Source organism: Temnothorax curvispinosus, unplaced genomic scaffold (assembly GCF_003070985.1).
Source record: "Temnothorax curvispinosus isolate PA1 unplaced genomic scaffold, ASM307098v1 QBEX01011522.1, whole genome shotgun sequence".
In the NCBI taxonomy this organism is placed as follows: Eukaryota; Metazoa; Arthropoda; class Insecta; order Hymenoptera; family Formicidae; genus Temnothorax; species Temnothorax curvispinosus.
Window position 1 is genome coordinate 12,601 of NW_020221302.1, and position 22,324 is coordinate 34,924.

Here is a 22,324-nt window from a genome sequence, read left to right on the forward strand (position 1 = left end):
AAAAATCTTACTAATAGTCAGGTAAACAGTAAAGTATCTATGATTAGATTACAATTGGATTATAATCTTTTATACATATTTGCTTACATTACGGTTACATTCCGATATTTACTGTCAGTACTAAAAATCTATATTTTTCGATATTTTACGTCATGTATACACTATAAATTTTCAGTACTGACAGTTGCTAACAGTAAATATTGGAATGCAGCCTATAAATCCTCCTGTGACTTATCGAGATCTACATCAAAGTGATTACTTAGATATTTATTATTAGCATATTTTTTTCACCTACATATATATATGTATATAAGCTACTTCAAAATACTATGAGTTAAATTAATTTTAATTTACGGTCGCAGTTGCATCGAAAAAACTAGTGTACCAGTATCCCATATTCTTCTATTATCTTTATTATTGACATAACATTATTCGACTGACTCTCAAATCTTCTTCATGATCTCAAGCAATCTTTTGTACACGAGCTCAAACGCGTCTTTGCCCCATATGAAGTCCAGGTGATTGAATTTAGGGAACGGTACTCTGTATAGGTCCAGTACGTTGGGTAACATACTGTAAAGTTTCTTCACGTCCTTGAAGAAATATCATGAGTTATCGTATGTTATCTTACATTTTTTACCCAACTCTGTATAAAGCTTGATTTACACAAAATTAACATGAATCTAATATGTATCTTCCACGTTTGTTTTCGATCTAAATACATTTTCTTGTTACCTACCAGGCTGTTAGCCAACCAGTCATTGTCGGCGTAAAATAACGCAATCGGCACGGTGATGTTCGCTAGATTGTAGTCCGGCGGTTCTGTTGCGTTGTAGATTAACAGATTTTTCTCGCTTCCGTAATCGTATTGGCGAAATTTGCCCGACTCGATCTCCTGGCCGAAGTGCAACAACGTTTTAGTTGAGGCGCCGGCCGGGTCGTGACTCAGAATTACAGGTAACAGAGTCTAGAAAACAGTATAACATCCGATCTGAGACGTGATCGCGCGTGCGAAACGTGACAAGCGCTGATCGGAGTTGCACTTCGATCACGACGTTCGTGGAATGCTCACATAATTAAACTGTTCTTTGTCGAATCCACAGATCAGGAATAACGTATTGGTGCAGATCTCCTTCTCAAAGTCGTTCCCTTCGCAGACGTACTTCGCCAGAAAACGCAGTACACAATTCCGCGGTAGAAACTCGTTCTCGCCAAGGAAATGCGCGATTATCTGTAATTCCCAGATCCCTTAACCGCGATATAATTTTTTGTAATTTAATTGTTTAGGTTTTAACCAGTATTTAAATTATTCTTTAACGAACTGAATTCATAAGCAACCTTCGATCCTAATCTTAAAGTAGAATCATTTGTAACAGTACATTCGGGCATATTACCTCATAGTCGTTCACGAAAGGAGCGAAAATTCTTATTGGACTTTTTATATGTTTCGAAAAGGCTACAGGCGCCAAGCTGATTATCGCTCGCACCATTCGAGCGATATCCGGACGTTCCGTTGCCATCACGTAAGAAGCAGTTGACCCCATCGAATGACCGATGTATGTGTGCAACGGTTGCGATGTCATATTCGTGATATACAAGATCATCGCAGGTAAATCATAGACGCCCATTTCGTGAAAGCTGAAAATTCGAAAAATTCAATCGATATACCATCACAAAACATAACAAAGTACACTGCTATAATAATATAAAATTAATTAGACAACTTTTGTTTTTTATTATAAGTTAACATATTGTTACAACTATGTCATTTTTAACGCGCTATTATTTTTACTTTATTAGTGTAAATACCTGAAATTCCAAAATTTTGAATCCGATGGAGATAGAGAAACATGCGCCCTCGAATAAGTATTTCCACGAATATTGCCCAACCAAACGTCGTATCCTTGATCAGCCAATATGAAAGCTAACATAAAAAAGAAAATATTGTTTGCGGTAATTATTTATATGTAAATAATTAAGTTTAATAATATTGTATACACATCTAGCCACATCACATGCTATCTAATCATTTTCTTACACATTTATTCAACTTTAAGTAAAGTGAAATTTTATGTCAAATCAGAAGGAAAAATATTTAATTTCAATAGACTAAATTGTTTGCTTACGAAATATCAATTATATAACGTACTATGCTATATATATATACAATACTATATATAGCTACTAATATAATACTAAGAATAAAAATAAAAACTTTCAAAAACCAAGACGCGTTAGAATTTGTTCTAGGAAATTTTCTTTGCACATTTTCCGTTGGAGTTTGATAATTTATCTTGGAATTTTTCCGATAGAAGCATAATCGACAATTTTTTAAAATTAATTAAGATGGTACCAAGTCCTTTATCTTTTCCAGAGATGACCCAATCGGCGGAGCTGCACAGAAAACCGTGCTGCAACAACACGGGTGGTTGATCCTTATCACCTGGGATACGATGAAGAGTCAAGAGATAACCGTCCTTTGTCTGTATAACATGAGCCTCCGCGGGATAACCAGCTTTTCTTATCATCTGCAGCTGAAAGAAGTAAAAACACTTTATTTACCACTATAAGTAGCACAAATCGTGATCTCAAAATCTATCGAAAAGTCAAATTTATTGACTTTTATGATAAGATACGTATTTATTCTGTAAATATAAAAAATTCTCTATAAATGATTTATTTGAAACGATTTACGGTTTTTTGCAATAAATACAAAGCATTTATTTATTTATTTAATTGATATAACAAATGACTTTATGCAACACGTGCATGGAATGTGCCCCATTACGCACGCTACGCGTGCGTGATAGACCACTTTCCAGGCACTTGCAACATAAAATAGGGAGTGTAAGCCGTGTGTAAAGATGAAAATTCCCGGGTGCGGTTACCGCACTCGCCTTCGGCTCGTGCGTAAACTCCGCACCCGGGAATTTTCATCTTACCTCACTTGTTACACAAATAACTATTATTATTTAACTTCGAAACAATGAAGTTAAACAATATTATATGTATATCTAACTAAATATGTGATCGTAATGAAATCATTTCCAAAAACTGCAGGATAAATTTCAAAATCCATTCATGCTATATTACAAAACGTGAAGTTTGATAGAAATGATATTACGAACGTAAATTTTAAGAGATTTTCTGGTATTTAATTGTTGGACAACTGCAATTGAAAAATAGATTTAATAGTTTTAAAAATAGATTTAAATATCTATTTCTATATAGAAAACATTTTTAGAAAAAGTACAATAGGTATTAAAGACATTAAAAAGCGATTGTTTCAAATATTGTCATATATTTAAAGTTTAATACAAGAGAAGAAGAAAATTCATTAGCTATTGGACAAAATTAAAAGTAAATAATTCTCAAAAATATATATATATTTTTGTGAATATTAAAATCGTAATTAATGCTAGGGGAGTAGCTTTATCAGAAGTTTAGATCTTTTAATCACACACATGCAGAAGGGTGATCTGCGTAAGATCGTTATTAATATACCTGCAGTATGTAGTATGCAAATATGATTTTTTAGAGCGACATTCATAGTCCGATTATATTTACGATCGTTTTAAATAATCTTAAGATTTCATTTATATAGCCGATGAAATGATCACCTGAAGCACCATCTGAAGATCGTACTTGAAATCTCAAATACAAGATCGAACTATAAATACGATCTTTGCCGATTGAAATGAAGATTTTATTCTTTTCTAAGGTATTCATAGCTCAATCTTACATTTAGATTGTTTTAAGTCTGATCGCAAGTGAATTCAAGATTCCATTCGACCAATGAATTAGCAATATCATATCTCGAGATTGTAATTGAGATGATTAATAAGATTGTATTATAAAATATATAATTGTGTGTGGAATGTAGGAAAAATTATGTTCATCCACTTACCGTGTTAAGGTTGACGTCGGGGTCGAATTTGGCGCTGCTCGGCCGTTCCTCACTCTCCCGCATTGCCTTCATGAGCGCGCTCAGCGAGAGGTCACGCGAGATGTCAAATGTCACGGCCACAGCGAGACCGCAGAAGAGCAAAAGGAACGCGGCGATCACGATCGGCCGCATCATGTCGCGTGGACCGATGACGAAGGTTCGAATCGAGTCAGACTGATCAGACACCGCGGATCCTCCGAGGCGTCGAGATGCAGCAATGATGAAAGAGCAAAATGAGAATTACCGCACAACTGAGCTCTCCGTCACAATCCTCTCTTTGCGCGTTCTAAAAAACGCTGACGAATCGTTTATCAATCGGAGTAGAGAGAAAGAGAAAGATAGGAAGAGGGAGATAGAAAATTATTACTCATCTAGTGGTTATGAAAATGCACGAGTTGTGTAACGAAAATTAATCGAGCACATGTGTAGCCTTATTCGCGCTAAGTAAGAAAGCTGCGCCTGCCTCCTCTAGTCGCAGTTTATTTTTCCTATCTATATTCTATGTATAGTTGGAGGTATTTGTTCTAGCTGGAAAATTTAACGTGCCTCTCGGAACGCTTTTCTATAAGGCCAGACACTGGCGTGATCCTTAAAATTGTTTTAAGTTGTTTCTAATAGGGCGATATTCATAATCCGGTTTTATTTAAGATCGCTTCGAGTTTGGTTCCTGATGGGCAATTTTAAGATTCCATTCAGCTAATGAAATTTAATCGCTCTGATCGATCGAATTCTAAAATCTCCAATTCTCAATCTTCAATAGTATATGATACGTGTTTAAAAACGATAGAACAAATTTCTCTTATAAAGTAGCATGCTACCTGCAATGTAATTTTGATATTTTGACACTTCCGAGATAAATAGAATAAAAATAAAAATTTCATTAATTGATGAGAACGTGAAATTCAAATTCGCAGATCTCAGTAAAGTTGGTCGCGAGTCAGTTGAAAGACTTGAAATGGAACAATAAAGAAATAATAAAGAAACAATAAAAAAAAATACATTAAAAAATTAAGTTTTATTTTCCCTTGTAAAATGTTCAATTAAATATTCGAAGCTACAAATGTTCAATTAAAAATGAATTAAAATTGAATTCGCAACATTTTTTCTCATTTCGTATTTCATTTTCGTTCTCGATTTCTCGTTTTACTTCGATAGATTTTTAACTTGAAGTTTAGATTCATTTATCTATTAGCGTCACATTTATCTAATCAGAATACCATAAAAATTAATTGATCGCCATTCTTTTTTTCAATGTTATAAGCACGATTGGCTAATTTTTACTGGGAAAAATGTATATATTGAATTAATAGAAATATATTTGCGTAATTTAAGAATATTAACGTATATATAACATATTTATAAACTTTTACTCAACACATTGACGAAAAATATAATAGTCTTATATATTGTTTTGTGTTACTCCACCTTCGTTAGTGGGATTTATATGAATTTAATTACGCGCATCTCGTTATCTTTTCACTTTATACTTTGATTTTTTTTTTTTGCAGCTTTTATACATCGCGCATGTTTGTCAGGTTTTATCGCTTTTAAAAGATCAACGTTTTCGGCCTCTGTCGCTTGATATAAACATACGATGTTTTGGCAAGAAAAAGTGTTTTGTCAAGCATATAAATATCAGTACGAGATCTGCTTTAGCGCTTTTAGTACATAACCGTCGCGGGCAGTCAGACTGCGCGTACCTACCAAGGTCCTTAATTTGTCACGCGTGTTCCTGCGAGACGGTCGATAAACAGCGAAACTCAGATAACGTAAAGCGTCAACTGACTACGACTGCAAATCAAGCAAGGTAATAGGTATTTGAAGCTTACATTGTTTCCGATTCCGTTCTATCGTCGCCGACGGACGTCGTGCGATAATTAATCCACGATTGAAGGTGGCCGCACACCGGTTAACCTCCAATCGACCGGCTGCGCGCAAGAATGAAAACAAAGACACGCCTCGTGGAGTTCTAGAAGTGGATTCAAACAAGTGATTCGAAACTTTGCACCTTACATTTTTGCTTGTTTATATATTTTATCTTCATATTTTACTTATAATATTTGTATATTTTAATGTTATATATACTTATAATTATATATAAATTTTTATATAATTATATGTATGTGTATATTTCTATATTTCATAGTTTTGCAAGTAAAAACTAAAAGTAAAAAGGACTTTTGCCAGTATCTAAGCAAAATGTTAACTAGTAATTTATTAGCAGATTCCGGCAGAGTATTGCAGCAGATTGGCGTCAATTGTATATACCTGCGATTAAACTCGTGTTTCGTCGGTAGAGCCTGCTGATATAATCTAAGAGCGAATTGCCAGCGGATGCCAAGCATTTTATAATCATTTAAATGAAACAGATCGTTTAAAGACCTATGAAAGGGCAGATTCTGCCCAGTTTTTGCAGTCAATTTGCTATCATACTAGTTAATAACTGATCTATTATAAATATGTAGTTAGGCTCGTAAAAGTGTCAATAAATGATCAACGGCAATGCAAGTCAGGCGCGGTACTTGGTGCGCAAATATAGCTAGAAATTAATAAGTAACAAATTACAGTGTATTTAATACACATATATATTCCAGCTTGATGAACTGCGCGCCGATCTATTATACTTCTGCCTGTTTGCAGCAGACACTTTTAACAGATCTGTCTATCTGGATTAATCTTACAAGGACTCTTCCTTTTGTTAACAGGGAATACAACGCGACAGAATGAACGAAGTAACATTGCCTCCCTCGCCGAACTGGTATTTGAGCAATGTCCTCGCCTGCTCGAGTCGTGGAACTGTGGCGTGGGGCGCGAGGAACTTTATCGTCATCGCCAAGCCGAAAGAGGATAATGTCATGCAGTATTCTATAATCAAGGACTACTTTAAAGACAAAGTAACCGCGTTGGCGTTTTGTCCTAAGCTCGAGAACTCGGATAGTCCCGAGTTATTAATCTGTGGCGGTGACGATAATAAAGCCAGGGTTTGGAATGTGGATACCTTAGAGTTATTAGTGGAATTTCCTTTCGCTGAAGTAAGTAGGACGCGATAGAAAAAAATTAAATATATTTCGTAATAAACGTTAAAAAAAGTGATCTTTTAATTACTTCTGTAACTCATATTAATATATCTTTATTAATACAGGGAAGTAAACTGATTGTAGGGGTTGACTGGTCAGCCAAAGATAGTAATCTTGCATGCGCAGTGAATTCGGATGGTTTGCTAATGTACTGTAATATACAGTATCAGACTTGTAAAATAGTACCTCTGGGCAAGCTAACTGCTACATGTTTAGCTTGCTGTCCTCATGATTCTGGTCTTGTAGCGATAGGTACTAAAAGCGGACTAGTTTATATTGTTCAGAAAGAAACGATATTATATAAAATGAGGGGACACAACGAGGACATAGTTAGCTTATCTTGGTGCCCTTCAGACATGAATGTGTTAAATGGAGGAAATAAGAGAGATTTACTTTTAGCTTCTGGCGCAAAAGATAGGTGAGACAAAGCTTTCGTAATATGTACATATCTTTTCTCTTATATACTACTAAATTAATTATGTTTGTAAAATTATATGTGAATGTACATACATTGTTGTACTAAAAAAAAGCAAGAAACAAGTAACTTATAAGAAATTCCTACTGTTATATTCATCTTTTTTATGTTCAGATCTGTATTCATTTGGAGAGCTGGTAGAGATGGTAGATATGAAACTGTAATACACCTACCAAGTACACCAATCATGGCTATATCACATAAAAGCAAGCTCAGTGGTACGAATGGAACTTGGATTGCAGTGTGTTGGGCAAAGCCTAATATGCTTCTGACTAGCTCTCTTTGGGGCGAACTTCTTTCTTGGGATCTTTCGTCAAACAAAGACAAGCCTGAGTACAAATTGTTCCATACGTTTCATAATAGGGGATTATTTTCCATAGCTACCGTACCCAAATACGACGCAATATCTGACGATTTGAAGACAGATTCTGAGTGAGTAAACGCTTCGCATAAATTACGAATATATGAGTATTGAAATTTTTCAATATTGTTAATATTTTCTCAGACTCAGAGTTTGGTCTTTGGCACAAGATCGCTGGGTTATATGTTGCAAACGTGACAGCGATCCTACGAAATCGGCGATTCTGGAACATAAGATTCCTACGCAAGGAGGATTTGTCTACTGCATGAGCGCTTGTCCTATTGATACCTCGCGTATTGCATTCGGCGCAGGAGACATGATGTTGCGTCTGTGGAACTTGTCTGAACCTCATGCAACCACTTTTGACGTTGTTATGCATTGGCAGAAGATAAAAGGAAAAATAAGAGCGGTAAGAAATTCTCGTACAAGATCTGTTGTTTTTTGAAATAAGTATATTCTCATGTGAAAGAAATGAATTATGAATTAATATTACAAAAATATATTTTATTACACTAGGTATCATGGTCCCCGGAGGATGAATCCACTATTGCTTTTGGTACTGGAGAGGGTCGCGTTGGTGTATTTGATGCAATTGGAACTAACAAACCACCTATATTGTACAGACAATATCACAGAAATACCATTTACAAGCTTGAATGGGCTAAACTTAAATCAGAATCCTTCTTGTTCTCCTGTGCAGAAGGAGAATTAGTAGCGTACAAAAAATCCGCGCCGAGTGATGGTAAGATGTTAATACTCATCGTTTTGTTGCATTTTATTATATTGCTACTTCTATTTCAGAACCTATGTCTGTAATAAAGGAAGGATGTTTGGAATTTTCTTGGAAATCCGACTTGTGCTTAGCAACCGCATTAGAAAATGGGTATATATTTACATATATAAAACATACTTTCTTGAAAAATAATTGAAGAAATGCTTTAAACGTATTTTGTTTCTCTTAGGTCAATTATATTCTACGATCAGAAGCTGAGGAAACGCGGAAACTCGATACACATTTTAAGGGCCATGGTGAATTGCTTGGCGTGGCATCCCGAAAGCACAATGGCAGATAAATGCATGTCGCCAATTGCCAACTACTTAGCTGTTGCCTCTGATTCGTGTAGCATAATGGTTTTTGATATGTCAAAGCTGATAAAGGAATTAGAAGCGACAGGTGCCGAGGACGTTATAGACAACGATGATGATTCTCAACAACGCACGATGCACAGGATAGTAGCAACGTTGAATGGACACTCTGAAAAAGTGGTGTGCTTAGCTTGGAGTCCGCATTTCAGTGGGCACTTAGTGTCTGGTAGCTACGACAATACCGCACAGGTCAAATATACATGGATTATATAGTACTGTTCAAGCAATTAGATTATATGATGGCATCATAACTCATCTGTGCCTATTTATTAAGCTTGTAGAATGATATATGCATGGGTTCCCGAAACGGGTTACCGTTCATCTCATAACTTCTTTACTCGTAACTTTCAACTCTTCAATCAACCTCTTATAAAACTGAGGCATGGAACGAGAGTCAAGTATTGAACTCCAGATTCTCCATCTACACTCGATCACTCTTATACAGAGTTATGCGTCATCCCAATTAAATTTGTATTTAATATTCATCATATGTTGTGTCATACAGCATTGTGTTATATCACTTATATATCATGTTGTAAATATAAAATCTCATTTAAATATTTTCAGAATAATTTATATCGTTATGTAATTTTTTTCAAATATCATTTTCTAGGTATGGAACGTTGAAAAACAGGAACTGATGGGCACATACGTGGGTCACGATGGACCTGTACTATGCTGTATGTGGAGTCCTCTCAAACCACAATTGATAATGACCGGTTCGTCAGACTTCACGCTACACATATGGAATTATACTTTACCGGCGCAATCGCCGAAGCAACTTTCTGACATTAAGGCCATAAAGAGAAAACATAAACAGCAGAAAAAGTTGACAAAAAATAAAACGGATGATCTCGAGAGTAATTCGACCATACCAGCGAATCAACCTGCCGAAGTAGCTTCCACAAGTAAATACATAATTTTTTTTACAACCGATACGATACACACGATTGGCATCGATAATAGTTGAGATTTTCAATTACAGAACTTCAAGTGCCGCCACCAAAGAAGAAAGAGAGAAAATCGTACTTCAGTACATATAACAAAGTAATAAGCGATAAATCTCAAATCCTGAATTTTATCAAGTATGATATAAGAAGTAACCATATCGAAGAAGATGATGCTATCACGAAGTCGTCATTATTTTGCGAAAAGAAAGAAGATCTTTTAACACTCATTTCCAATGAAAGTAAGTTTAACTGTACATAACACTATATTGGCATACAACTTTACAATTACTATTACTTTACAATTACTTACATATTATCGTTATTAATGATTTATTATTTATTCTCAGAGTTAACACAGGATAATTCAGATGTCGTTACTGAGATGGATATGTGGTGTGATGATCTGAAAAACAATCTAATTAGTGCAGCCAAAGATCATCAATTGAATGACTTTTTAGTATCGCTTGCACCTAATGTTTCCGCGAAGTACGTATGAATATATTTTTACAAATATAATTTGTGGATATTAGTTATACAATCGAGACTAATCTTACAGAGTGTGGAAAGAAATGTGCGAGGCGTATGCGCATCAATTGGTAATTCAAAACAATCCGGAAAAAGCAGTATCATATTTACTAGCTGTACACAAAATTTACGAAGCCATAGAAGTATTTATAAATGCTAAGATGTTTAAAGAGGCTTATGCACTCGCGCGATGTAAATTGGATGCTGCTGATACGTTTATAAATAAAATATTAGAATCTTGGGCGGAATGGGCCACTTATAAAGGTCAACTGGAACAGGCAGCTCAATGGTAAAACAATTATTTTCCAATTAATACTTCTTGTTAATAATCGTAAGTGTCGTATAGTTATAACGAAAATGTATTTTTCACAATAATTAATAGAGTTATAAAAAGTTTCTATTAAATTAACTTTTGATGTTCCATATATCAGTCACGTAAAATTAGGATACTTTGACAAGGCAGCAAAGGTTCTTTCTCGACGAAAAGACATACATTGTTTGGAGGTAGCGTCAGAATTAGCATTTTTAAGCGGTGACGAAGGATATGGTACGTCCTTAGCTGTGGATGCGATGACGCGTGCTCTCATGAAGTCAGACTGGTCGAAAGCGCATTCCCTTATCGCAGACATGCGACAAGTTCAGGTGCATTTTTACACACAACACGCACATATATGTATATATATACATATGTACATTTTTATATCCATATGCAACTAAAAATTTTGTATGCAGTATCTGAACGTACATATAAACGCCCACGAGATGATCATGAGCACATTCTCAAACCAGACCGAGCTTGGCATGATGAGAATGTGGTTGGAAGGAAAAGAAAGTACCGGTATGCTACAAGCTCTTGAGGAAAAATTTGGTTTTTCTTACTATGGTGCTTTGCGCAAGAAAGATGATACCAACATCGTTTTCAAAAATTTAACAAACGATAAAGTGGTAAGATATAGACAGAAATAAAAATGGCCAATACTCTTATCGTAGACAGTATTTAATAACAATACTCACTTTTCGTTATAACAACACATTGTATTATATTTCTTCAGATGCAAATAAATATCAGTTATCAAATTGCCATGGCGGCCACGTGCGATACAAAAGAAATGCGATTAAAGTATTTAACAATGGCATTAGGCAATGTGCACGAATTCGAAAATAGAGCGACGAAATGTGGAGTAACGATAAAAGAAGGATTCTTCACGCATGTTCTCACGAAATTGGATACCAAGAAACCAACGGACGAGGACAGCATTTATGCAAAGAGCAATTATCCTGTGTCCCAGAGTATACGTGCTTACTTATGTATCGGTCTCCTGAATTGGTTAACGAAATATTTAGAGGAGCTATCGATCGAAGAAGAAACGCAGTTTGTGCAGTTGATGTTAGATTTGCTAGAAGATACCATAAATGAAACAAGCCTATCTCATCAGATCAAGATTTCTAAACATAATCAACTGGAAGACAAACTTATGGCTTTTGCGGGTTAGTTCTTTCTTCTAGTGTGTTAAACTTTTGCTTGATTTGTTTGATATACGATATATACAGATCAATTTCATAATAATAATTTATTGTCTTGTACATACAAATATTAATCTTAAATTTATATTTTGCAGCGGAAACAAAAGATGAGATCCAAAATGGTGATTATAGGAATATCGAAGAAGAAGCAGAAAAACTCAAACTTGATATAAATAAATTCAATGAAGAACGAGTTTGCATACCGAATCCCAACATCGTCTTTCACAAAGCTTGTTTAATTGCTGACAGATTGAAAGATAGTGACAAGCTTTTACAATTTTTAGAAGAATTAAGGAAAGAGGTAAAGAAATTTGGAATGGAACAAAGTTTATCGGAAAACTTGTGAATATCTCATTAAATAAAAGTTAAGAGTTTTGAGAAAAATAGAAGTATAAAGAAAAATAGCAAAATATACTAAGATTTTTATATCGCTGTAAATGATAAGCTGTGCATCAAAAATTACTTTTATATGTTATCCATGTAAATCTTGTAGTTGTAAAGTACATTATAAAAATACATTTTTTTTTCTACAAAAGTGTGAAATTTTATCTCCAGAGACTTATATGTACATATACATATATAGAGAGATATAGAGAGACTTACATATACATATATAAATGTATGTACGCATACAAAAATGTTTAATTTACCACACATTCGCAACAAGAGAATATGCTTGGATCAAAATTTTACCTCAATGCATTCGTGATGTGTTGAAAGTTATTGTTCTTCTAACAGGCTTCTGGGTACTCGCCGCTTCTGACGTCATCAAACAAGGATAAAAGAGGCGAGCACCCAGGAGCCTTAAAGCATAATAAAAGAAATTATTTTCTAAATCGCTACGTAGTATCCTAAATTCTAAAAGGTTGGAAAGAGATTTCTTTTCTGAACATAACTGTCCAATGTATCCTAATTTATATTTATTCTCCAAAAACATAGCTCTCTGTCACTTCCAGCACAGACATAGGGTAATTTATAATGCCACGTCATACCGCCGATTAATTTCACCTTTCCGCATAATACCACTACTTTCGATCTTAAATTGACAACCTTCAACAAATTATCCGGCCATCCAATACTTGACACCAGGTTTTCATTCGCATGTGAGATTTTTGCTGTTAAACCACCTTCCACATGAAGCGTTCGTTCATCAAGAGGCCGACTAGAATTGGAAATAAATAGAGCAAATTTAATGAAAGGGTGCACCAGCGATTCAGGAGGATTTAAAGTCAAATTCCTTATTACCTGGGTCTGGACAAGTCCCAAAGCAGCAATTCTCCAGCAGCCATCGAGATGACTTTCAAAGGATTTGGTCCCCAATCAGCTGCAGTTAGGGGAACGGCCCCAGAGTCGAGGGACATGATCGCTTGTTGGCTCCTGACGTTGTACATACGTATTAAACCATTCTTTTCCGCTACTAAGAGCTTGCCGGATTCTTCGTTGTGCCAACATACGCTTATACCAGGTGATGTCAAGTAAAATGTAGACACGCACTTTTGGTTTTCCTTAACCGCCCACAGCTTACTCGTATGATCGTCGGAGACCGACGCTAATAATTCACCCTCTGGTTCATAGGAGATTGCGTTTACATAATCTTTGTGACCTTCTAAAATCTTTAAAACATTCATCACAGCCTTTGCGTCAAATTCAACAATACTGTAAACTCACATAATTTTCAGGGATTCCTACCTCGTACACATTGATATCGTTCAGATTACTGTTGTACAATCTTATTTTGAAGTCTGATCCAGCAACGCAGAACGTGAGGATCTTCGGGACGATGCTTAGGGAGGTCTCTGGACTCCAGGTGATCGCATGAGGCCTGGCATCGTGATTAAACGTTCTGATAGGATTATACGCCATGTCTTCCACGGCGTCGTCTTCATCCTGCCATTTAAAGTTTGCAAACTTTATTAAATCCTGTATCGCAATCATGTATTTTGCACTTTTTTTTTTTTTTTTTTTTTTTTTTAATCTACATATTGACAATTTCTAATAAAATTTAAAAAAAGCGATGACAATTCTCATCGGAGAGCGTCAATTCCGCGCACGAACCTGAAATCTGACAGTGCCGACGACGATCTCCTTGGCGAGGGCGATGCAGATCAGGTGCTGCGACCACTCGTACGGCGAAAACTCCACGCAGTAGATCCGCTCGAAGAAACTCCGTTTAAACGTAGGCGGCGTGGTGACTGCCTCGTCCATCCTCTCTACCTCGTCTCTGATACGTACGTGTGTGCGCGGGTAGGAACAGAGCCGGCATAACCTGCGAGGCGGGAGACAGGTTAATTTCGCGCGATTTTACCGCGTCGATCGATCGTTAACAGTAGAGAGAAAGGAGGAGGATTACAGATACACGACGTAAATACATCGGGGAAACACTCGGAAGCAAATAGACCGGGATACAGCTTGTTTCCTCACCGCGATCCGGGTGAAAAAGCGGCGTGTGTGTACACACGCCCGGTCGAGTTAGGTTAGGTCGGCCCGTCGGCGGCGGCCGCGCGGCCACGGTGCCGCCGAGAGGGCAGCACGTGATCGCGTATGCGATCGTCCGGCCAGCCAGCCACCAGCGTGCCGCATCTCCGGAAAACTGGCGGAGTCCGAGTCCGAGCCTGCTGTGTGTGGCGAGCGTAGCACACGATCGTCACATCGACTCTGCGCTCTTTTTTCCCCCCTTCCCGACGACGGCGGTGCAGGTATGAATTGACGTGCGGCGCGACGCCGGAGAGCATCCCGCCGTCCACGCGGCCCCGCCAAGCTCCGTCTCGTATCCGCAGTTCCGCGTCACCCAGGTGAGTACGTGAGCGAGCGAGTGGTGTCAAGTCAAGGCATGGTCGGTGCGCGTGCACGCGACAATCTGTTTTGTTGATTGCTCACGCGTGTGCTCGCCCGTGTCCGCCTGTGAATATTCACCGCGACCGGAAAGCACGACCTCGTCGACGACGAGCGCGACACCGCCGCAGCCGCCGAGCTCTTTCTCCGCACCCTCGCGGCTGTGCACGCTTGCACCTGCGTAAGGCAACCTCGTTTTGATTATTTATACCGGCTTATTGTCGCCGCGTTACGGTATATTGCGTCAGCTTCGTGAAGTTGCGCGAAGTGTTGTCGTTATACAATGATAAATTCGAAGTCCGTCGTCGAAGAATTATTCAATAAAAATCAAATTTGGGTTAATCGTTAAAATAAATTTATTGGATTGCGTTATATAAATGTGTTTATTGATGATGCCAGATGTTCTCGATTGCTAATTATTCCCGAGGAAAATCTTTAGGCAGGAACGTCTTTCTCGTGATAAGCGATACACATATGTTGTCGATTAGCATAGAGATAGGATAGCAAATTTGTATATTCTCTCTTCCCTTTATTTTCTCTTTATTTCTGTGTCTTTCTTTATTTGATAAAGAAGTTATGATAAAGTTATTTGATGAGGTAGTTGTTAAAATATTATGCAACAAACATTGTTTATTATAGCTTACGTATATTGAACTGTCTCATTCATCTACTTCAGTGCAAGTAGGAATGGAGTTCGGAGTGGGCGATGTCGCCCAGATATCGGCAGAACTGGCTCGAGTGGTCGAGATGATGATGTCACCTGGTATATCTCAACCGCAACGTCTGGAGATGTACAATGCCTGTGAGAGGTTCAAGGAGTCTTCACCATTATGTGCACAATGCGGTCTGTACTTGGCACAGAAATCACCCGACAGAAGCTCAGTGGTGCGCCACTTTGGTCTACAGTTGATGGAGCACTGTGTGAAATATCGGTGGACACAAATCTCACAGTCGGAAAAGATCTTCATCAAGGAGAATGCCATGAAATTACTTCAAGAGGGCACCCAACCGCTTCTGCAGGAAGAGGCACACATAAAGGACGCTCTGTCTCGTGTCGTAGTCGAGATGATAAAGCGAGAATGGCCCCAGCAATGGCCCACGCTGTTGGCCGAGCTCAGTCAGGCTTGCACGCGAGGCGAGAGTCAAACCGAGTTAGTCTTGTTGGTGTTCCTCAGATTGGTGGAGGATGTGGCACTCCTACAGACCCTCGAATCTAACCAGAGGAGGAAAGATATATATCAGGCGTTGACTACAAACATGGCTGAGATCTTTAGCTTCTTCCTAAGACTAATGGAGCAACACTTTTCAGAGTTTCAGAAGAAAAGTGCCTTAGGACAGACGTCCGAAGCTGCGGCACACAGTAAAGTCGTTCAAGTAAGTTCTTGTATCTGAAAAGGATACGTATATTGGTAACTGGCGTTTTTCAACGAACTCTAACGTCTTTATTATAACAGGTAGTGCTGTCTACGTTAACTGGATTTGTCGAGTGGGTTTCTATAAATCATGTGATGGCCGAAGATGGAAGATTGTTGCAGATACTGTGTCTCCTACTAGGAGATCCTATATTTCAGTGCTCCGCCGCTGAATGCCTGCTTCAAATTGTAAATCGCAAAGGCAAGGCTGAAGATCGAAAGCAACTGATGATCCTGTTTTCAGAGGAGGCCTTGAGATTTATTTATACTGCAGCCACCGCTCCACCGCCCCTCGCTGGACCTACGAATTTCCATGAAAATCATTACTTATTTCTGAAGAAGCTTACACAAGTACTTATCATGATAATCGCTATTAATAATAGCGCTCAATAAATTTGGATCTTGTAGGTTTAGTATGAAAAATCGATCATTATTCGCGTAATTATTATCATTTCAGGTACTGACTGGTATGGCGACACAACTTTGCGCCGTATGGGGAAAAGATGACGCCTCTAGCATACGGCCGACACATTTTAATCTCTTTCTGGACACCGTGCTCACGTTCACCATGTATCCGAGCCTCACGCTCACGCATTTAGCGAACGCGATTTGGGTGATGTTATTTAAGCATGAACAAATCAAAACAGACTCGCTGCTGCTTACGTATGTGCCCAAATACGTGGAACATACTGCGCCCAAATTGGTCCGCGTTACGTATCCACATGGTAGACAGAGCAACGGCATGACCACGTACTGCCTGGTCGATTATGACTCGGAGGAGGAGTTCAACGTCTTTTTACATCGCTTCAGAATGGATCTATTAGAAGGATTTAGAAACGCAACTATGGTGGCACCTTTAGTAACGTTTATGTACGTGCAACAGTGGCTGACCGCGAAGATCACCAAGGGTATGTCAAATCTGCGATACAAGAGCGATCAGAACGACCGAGAGTATCTCGAATGGGAAGCCCTCGCGCAGGCACTAGATTCTGTTGTGTCCAGGATTTTGCTAATCAATGAGCGGCCAAGTGTTCAAACCGGTTTACAGCTGTTGGAACTCTGTCTGGGCTATTCACCGCAAGATCCTTGGCTTCTATCCGCTCTGCTGTCTTGTATAAGTGCGCTTTTCGTATTTCTGTCGATGTCGACTGGCTCGATGGCCATGCCGGGCGTCGCTATTCTACCGCGTGTTCTTGAGAAGATCTTCGCCACGTTGGTATTTGAGGTGCCCGGTGAGAACGAGCGCAATCGCTCACGAGCGGCCAAAAATGTGCGGCGACACGCGGCTAGCCTTATGGTGAAGATTAGTCTCAAGTATCCGCTGTTATTGCTGCCAGTATTCGAACAGATACACACAATGGTGCGCAGTTTAACCCGGGACCCAAGCCCATTGTCTCGAGTGGAGAGTGTCATGCTATATGAGGCATTGCTCCTCATCTCGAATCACTTCTGCGACTACGAGAGACAGACTCGATTCGTCACGGAGGTGATCGGTGATGCGTCCAGGAAGTTCATTGCCCTTGGCACGGATTGGTTCAAGGGACCGCTAGAACTTATGCAATTCGTGGGGCTGGACAGACCACCGGTGGAGAACATGTTGGAAGATCCAGCCAGACGCAATCGTAGTGATCTCATGATGTGTATTTGTACTGTGCTGAGCGTGGTTAAACGGTGCTCGATCCCGGAAGATCCCGATCGCGCGGCCAGGGGTGGCTTCGTGGCCGCGCTCAGCGAGAGCGGCAATCCGGTATATCGAAACCCAGCAACACCTCATGTGATCCCCATTTTGCCAACACTTTTCGCGCTATTGCGAACAATGAATGATCTCTTCAGTCATGCCGCTCTTGCCGCTCTATCTGAGGTAACATTTAATATTATTACTAATTGAGTTGAGGTGTGGAAGCAAAGTTGATATAGATGCAAAAAATTGAGTACGAAATTAAACTTGTAATTAATTAGATTTATAATTGTTTTAACGTGTGACAGAAATGTAGTTACAGAAATAAATATTTGGTATTTTAAAAATTGAGTTTTTTAAGACGCGCAACTACTAATCGTTGCGAGTAAAATAACGGAGTTGCATTGAGAGAAATATCTTGTTCTTGTTAAACAGATTGTTGAATATATCTGTTTTTATTCTAGGGCTACAAAAATGCTCATGGCCTTTTGGAGTCGGAAAAGGCGACTCTTCTGGGCGTGAATGTAACCAACGACAACAATAGTGAAACAGACCAGGCCTCAGGCCCCTCTCTGGTTCGAATGCAATCATTCCTGAGTACGATTCATGACCAATGTTACCATATGTTGGGTAGTGGCTGTCACATGATCGGTCGAGATTTTTACCAGTTGCCTGGACTTGCACCAGCCTTGTTGAATTCGGTTTTCTCGAATATGGAGGTAATCTAATTATTTTATTTTATTTTATATATATGTTATCAAACAGAAATTAAAAAATGCCTCTATCTCTTCTAGGTGATTCCAGACTATAGACTACGGCCGATTATACGTGTGTTTATGAAGCCGTTTATATACTCATGCCCGCCGGCATTTTACGAGAGCGTACTAGTACCTGTATTGGCTCACGTATCCACACACAGTGAGTGCTCAAAACCATTTTCTTCCCACTTTTCTGCGCTTTTTGTTTGACCATGTCAAACAAAAATAAATAACGAAACAATCTTATCATTCCACGCGATATTTTTTCAGTGTGCCAAAGATTAAGCGCAAAGTGGCAGTACATAGCGCGTCTCTACGAGTCCGGCGGTCTGGACGAAGAGAACACCGATACGCAGGAAGTTATCGACGACATGCTCAACAGGAATCTGACCAGGGACTTCGTGGACGTGTTAAAAGTGGCTCTGGTCGGTGGAGCCGCATGCGACGCCACTCCTCCAGATACCATGGAACAGGACAACGGAGGAATGGCAGTGGATCCACCTCTCTCGCGGGGAAACAGCATCGTCGCCGAGGTCGTCAGCGAGCTTGGGACTTTTGTTTTGCGTCATCCATCTACTTGTCACAGCGTCGTCCTATGCGTATTAGGGTAAAATATAATCATATGAATAGAAGTGTCACCGCCGTTTTTATTGTGAAATTGTAAATGAAAATTTGTTAAGAGTTTTTAAAAGTTTTTTTTTCCCAAGTATCTTTAACTAATAATGTGTATTTCTAGGGCGCTTGCATGGAACGACTCAAACGCGAGTCTCAAGGCTACAATGTTGACTGGGCCTGTAGTCCGAGCACTGGCAGCTGATGGCAGTGTTACTCCCTCTATGGCAGCACACATTATGGTCGCCGTTCTTCAAGGTTTACAATTGCACGGTCAGCACGAGGCCAATCAGGGTTCTCTTATCACTCTAGGCGCACAAGTTTACGAGTGCCTCAGACCTAAGTTTCCGAATATTATCGAAGTGATGCAGCAAATCCCGGGGGTCAATCCCGCCGACTTGCAGCGCTTTGATGAGAAAATGTCGGTGGTCAGCACGAAAGGCAACAAGGTCGAGAAGGGAAAGAAGGATCTCTTCAAGAAAATCACTAATCAGGTATATAATTGCAATATCCAAAGGATGTCTATATACCTTAAGGTAAATTCTTTAACTTGAAGTCTGCATTTAAAGTCTTGTTAAAAATTTTGTAAAAGGAATTTCCATGATTTATCATGATTCTATTATTGTATGTTTCTTTCTTTTTTCTTTTTATTTATTTAAACGGTCTAATAATAATCGGGTCTCAATGCGTCTTTTACAGCTTATCGGCAGAAGCGTAGGGCAATTGTTCCGTAAGGAAGTCAAGATAGATAATTTACCGCGGATAGAGGTATCTGCTAAGCCTCATCTAGTGCGCGTGGATGAGATCTCGAAGAATGCCACTGACACGGGAATAACAGCACTGTTCGCTGAATCTACGTAGCAGACAGTTTTAGAGAATCACATTTTGCATAGCTGGTCTAACTCAATAAATAATTATAAGTTATTGTAAAAAGGTCTCTTTTCAAGGGTGCCATATCAATGGCTCAAAGAAAGAACGTTCGATTCAAAACAGCTGAAACGGTGCGTTTCTTTCTAGGAAAATTTACAAATTTTTTTACGGCGACTTACTGATGGCCGTAAATAAAGCCGGGTTAAAGTGTTCGAGGTATCACCTCGGATTTATACAATTGCAAATTCAAAGATTATTTTTTACTTGTATACTTTACTTTCAACGAGAACATTTAAAAAAAAAGAAATGTATTTCGTGAAAGAAAGTACACAAGAAAAGTAGTAGCATGCAATTTTTGATAAAATTGCAATCACGTAGAAAATGGAGGCGATACTTCCGGAATCCTCGGGCATAACCGTGCCCTCACTCAATCACTAGGTGCTCCAAAAATTAAGTCTCGGATTATAAATTATAAATACATCTAATTCATAGTACATAAATATTTATGATTAGCAATCGGGGGGAGATCTTTCTGCACTTTCCTCACTCTGAAATCGATCGTAAATTTCAAACTGACGAAGATGCAGCACGCGTTTCGGCGATAAGTGTAGATAATTTTTTACACTGCACATTCTGTCGTTACTTTTATTTATTCTAATTAATTTTAAAGACTCGCGCAGGAGGAAGAACGAGGTCGATATCATTCGCGTCCCACTTTGTTGGTTACATCAAAAAATGAACATTTGATCTCTTGGGTAGCGACAGAAATTTTTCGATGCGTTGTCATCCTTTCAAGGTCCATTTTAATCAACGTTTTTATAAAAATAATTCCAAACGCATCACACAATGCCACCCTTCGTGGCACATAAAAATTCTTCAGGATTGTGGGGGAATTGTACAATGAAGACGTAAGAGACTATTGTGATAAGACTAATGTGTGATGAGTAAAATTTTACAATACACGCGAAAGTGAGCGAGCCGCAAAGTGAATTTCATTGCTTATGTATAAACGAAGTAAGAATAGAAACGCGAGTGCAAGCTGTGACTGATGTGTGCAAAACTAAACACTGTAGTATATTTCTTATTCTCTTTCTTTACTATTTCTTTTCCTGTGCTATTTTCTAAATTATGTCTCCGAAGTTTGTAGTGTCTGTAGCACGTTAGGTCTGTTCTCTTTAGCTGAAAGCCTTCTTTATTTTTAGTGATACTTAAAATAAAACAGATATGTTCGCGATTTAGGGAGAGAAAAAGAACTAATAAATTTGTGGAAAGAATGCAGCTAAAAAGAACCTATCTATTGTATTATACTACGCTAAGGATTTCGAGGTATAGTTTATTACATCGGTGTCATATATCTATATATATATATACATATAAGTATATACATATTGTACAATAAAATCTTATAGCGTTTGAGCTTATATCAGAGTAGAAGAGAACGAATGTAATCGCTCGTCTACACAAAACACGCTACATATATATATATTTGTTTCGGATTTCATGTTATACGATTCGTTGATTTGTTTCAAGGCGTGAATCGACGCCGAAGAGTATGTACACGAAAAGTCGATCAACGTCTTCCTTACAGCCGTTTTCTCGCGAACGTTGAAAAAATTGAAAAATCGCGGTACAGCATACAAATCAATTAAATTTACGCGATTACTATATTTACATACAAGTCGAGACGGCAGTTTTAATCAAGAAGATATGTATATGTATACGTACACGATCTATGCGAGAACATATGGACATCTGTATATTACGATCTTAATATAAATGCAAAATAACGATAAGCGCGCAAATGACAATTAACGAGTTAAGAAGTAGGTAACCGCTTGCACGTGAACTGTTGCGAAAATCGTTTCGAGAAAAATCCAGACGCATATTTAGAATATTAAACTTTTTTTAAGATCGAAGAAGTATCATACGCACGGATCGCCAAGACTACTACCATTGGAGTGTCACATATCAAAAATGCTTTTAGTCCATTTTCGCAAAAAATTTTTTATTCTCATTTACTCGACTAGAATCGCATGTAGAACGAACTTTCAAGTGATCATTGTTACATTTGATTTCTATCTCACGTGCTTATCTTTCTCCTCTGTCAAAAAGTCCGCACGACAACACGTTTTAAATTCAATAAATTCGCAAATTCTTG

The 22,324-nt window shown here is 38.4% G+C and overlaps 4 protein-coding genes across 7 annotated transcripts in view; 2 read left to right on the forward strand and 2 right to left on the reverse strand.

The window, feature by feature from the left end:
* Window positions 1–4,936, reverse strand: part of LOC112461630 — a 10,707-nt gene extending 5,771 nt beyond the window's left edge. Inside the window, exons 1-7 of the mRNA XM_025026946.1 lie at window positions 3,908–4,936; window positions 2,354–2,534; window positions 1,810–1,924; window positions 1,395–1,638; window positions 1,073–1,231; window positions 740–967; window positions 447–593 (exon numbers count right to left, since the gene is read on the reverse strand). Of these exons, the coding sequence (XP_024882714.1) occupies window positions 447–593; window positions 740–967; window positions 1,073–1,231; window positions 1,395–1,638; window positions 1,810–1,924; window positions 2,354–2,534; window positions 3,908–4,081 (1,248 nt within the window). The 5' untranslated portion in view covers window positions 4,082–4,936. The remainder of the gene's footprint in view (window positions 1–446; window positions 594–739; window positions 968–1,072; window positions 1,232–1,394; window positions 1,639–1,809; window positions 1,925–2,353; window positions 2,535–3,907) is intronic.
* Window positions 4,937–5,411: 475 nt separating this feature from the next.
* Window positions 5,412–12,558, forward strand: LOC112461633 (gem-associated protein 5). Of its 3 annotated transcripts, none has more exons than XM_025026950.1 (16): window positions 5,412–5,753; window positions 6,649–6,978; window positions 7,089–7,441; window positions 7,613–7,930; window positions 8,004–8,268; window positions 8,376–8,601; window positions 8,661–8,742; window positions 8,822–9,194; window positions 9,619–9,913; window positions 9,991–10,194; window positions 10,303–10,441; window positions 10,512–10,769; window positions 10,912–11,122; window positions 11,213–11,425; window positions 11,533–11,968; window positions 12,100–12,558. In XM_025026950.1, exons 2-16 carry the CDS (start codon window positions 6,670–6,672, stop codon window positions 12,348–12,350), a joined length of 3,933 nt encoding a protein of 1,310 aa, XP_024882718.1. In that variant the 5' UTR covers window positions 5,412–5,753; window positions 6,649–6,669; the 3' UTR covers window positions 12,351–12,558. The 3 variants fall into 3 exon arrangements, with proteins under 3 accessions (XP_024882718.1, XP_024882717.1, XP_024882720.1); XM_025026949.1 differs by having other exon boundaries at window positions 5,413–5,753; window positions 6,652–6,978; XM_025026952.1 differs by lacking the exon at window positions 5,412–5,753 and adding an exon at window positions 5,778–5,935 and having other exon boundaries at window positions 6,652–6,978.
* Window positions 12,559–12,909: 351 nt separating this feature from the next.
* LOC112461634 (nucleoporin Nup37) lies at window positions 12,910–14,511 on the reverse strand. Of its 2 annotated transcripts, none has more exons than XM_025026954.1 (5): window positions 14,426–14,511; window positions 14,060–14,270; window positions 13,694–13,891; window positions 13,250–13,617; window positions 12,910–13,166 (listed from the first exon to the last, which is right to left on the reverse strand). In XM_025026954.1, exons 2-5 carry the CDS (start codon window positions 14,207–14,209, stop codon window positions 12,914–12,916), a joined length of 969 nt encoding a protein of 322 aa, XP_024882722.1. In that variant the 5' UTR covers window positions 14,210–14,270; window positions 14,426–14,511; the 3' UTR covers window positions 12,910–12,913. The 2 variants fall into 2 exon arrangements, with proteins under 2 accessions (XP_024882722.1, XP_024882721.1); XM_025026953.1 differs by having other exon boundaries at window positions 14,355–14,489.
* Window positions 14,512–14,610: 99 nt separating this feature from the next.
* On the forward strand, window positions 14,611–20,459 carry LOC112461629 (exportin-5). The gene is made up of 9 exons (XM_025026945.1): window positions 14,611–14,796; window positions 15,513–16,210; window positions 16,291–16,599; window positions 16,706–18,109; window positions 18,391–18,645; window positions 18,721–18,844; window positions 18,955–19,291; window positions 19,421–19,790; window positions 19,996–20,459. Exons 2-9 carry the CDS (start codon window positions 15,524–15,526, stop codon window positions 20,155–20,157), a joined length of 3,648 nt encoding a protein of 1,215 aa, XP_024882713.1. The 5' UTR covers window positions 14,611–14,796; window positions 15,513–15,523; the 3' UTR covers window positions 20,158–20,459.
* The last annotated feature ends 1,865 nt before the right edge of the window (window positions 20,460–22,324 follow it).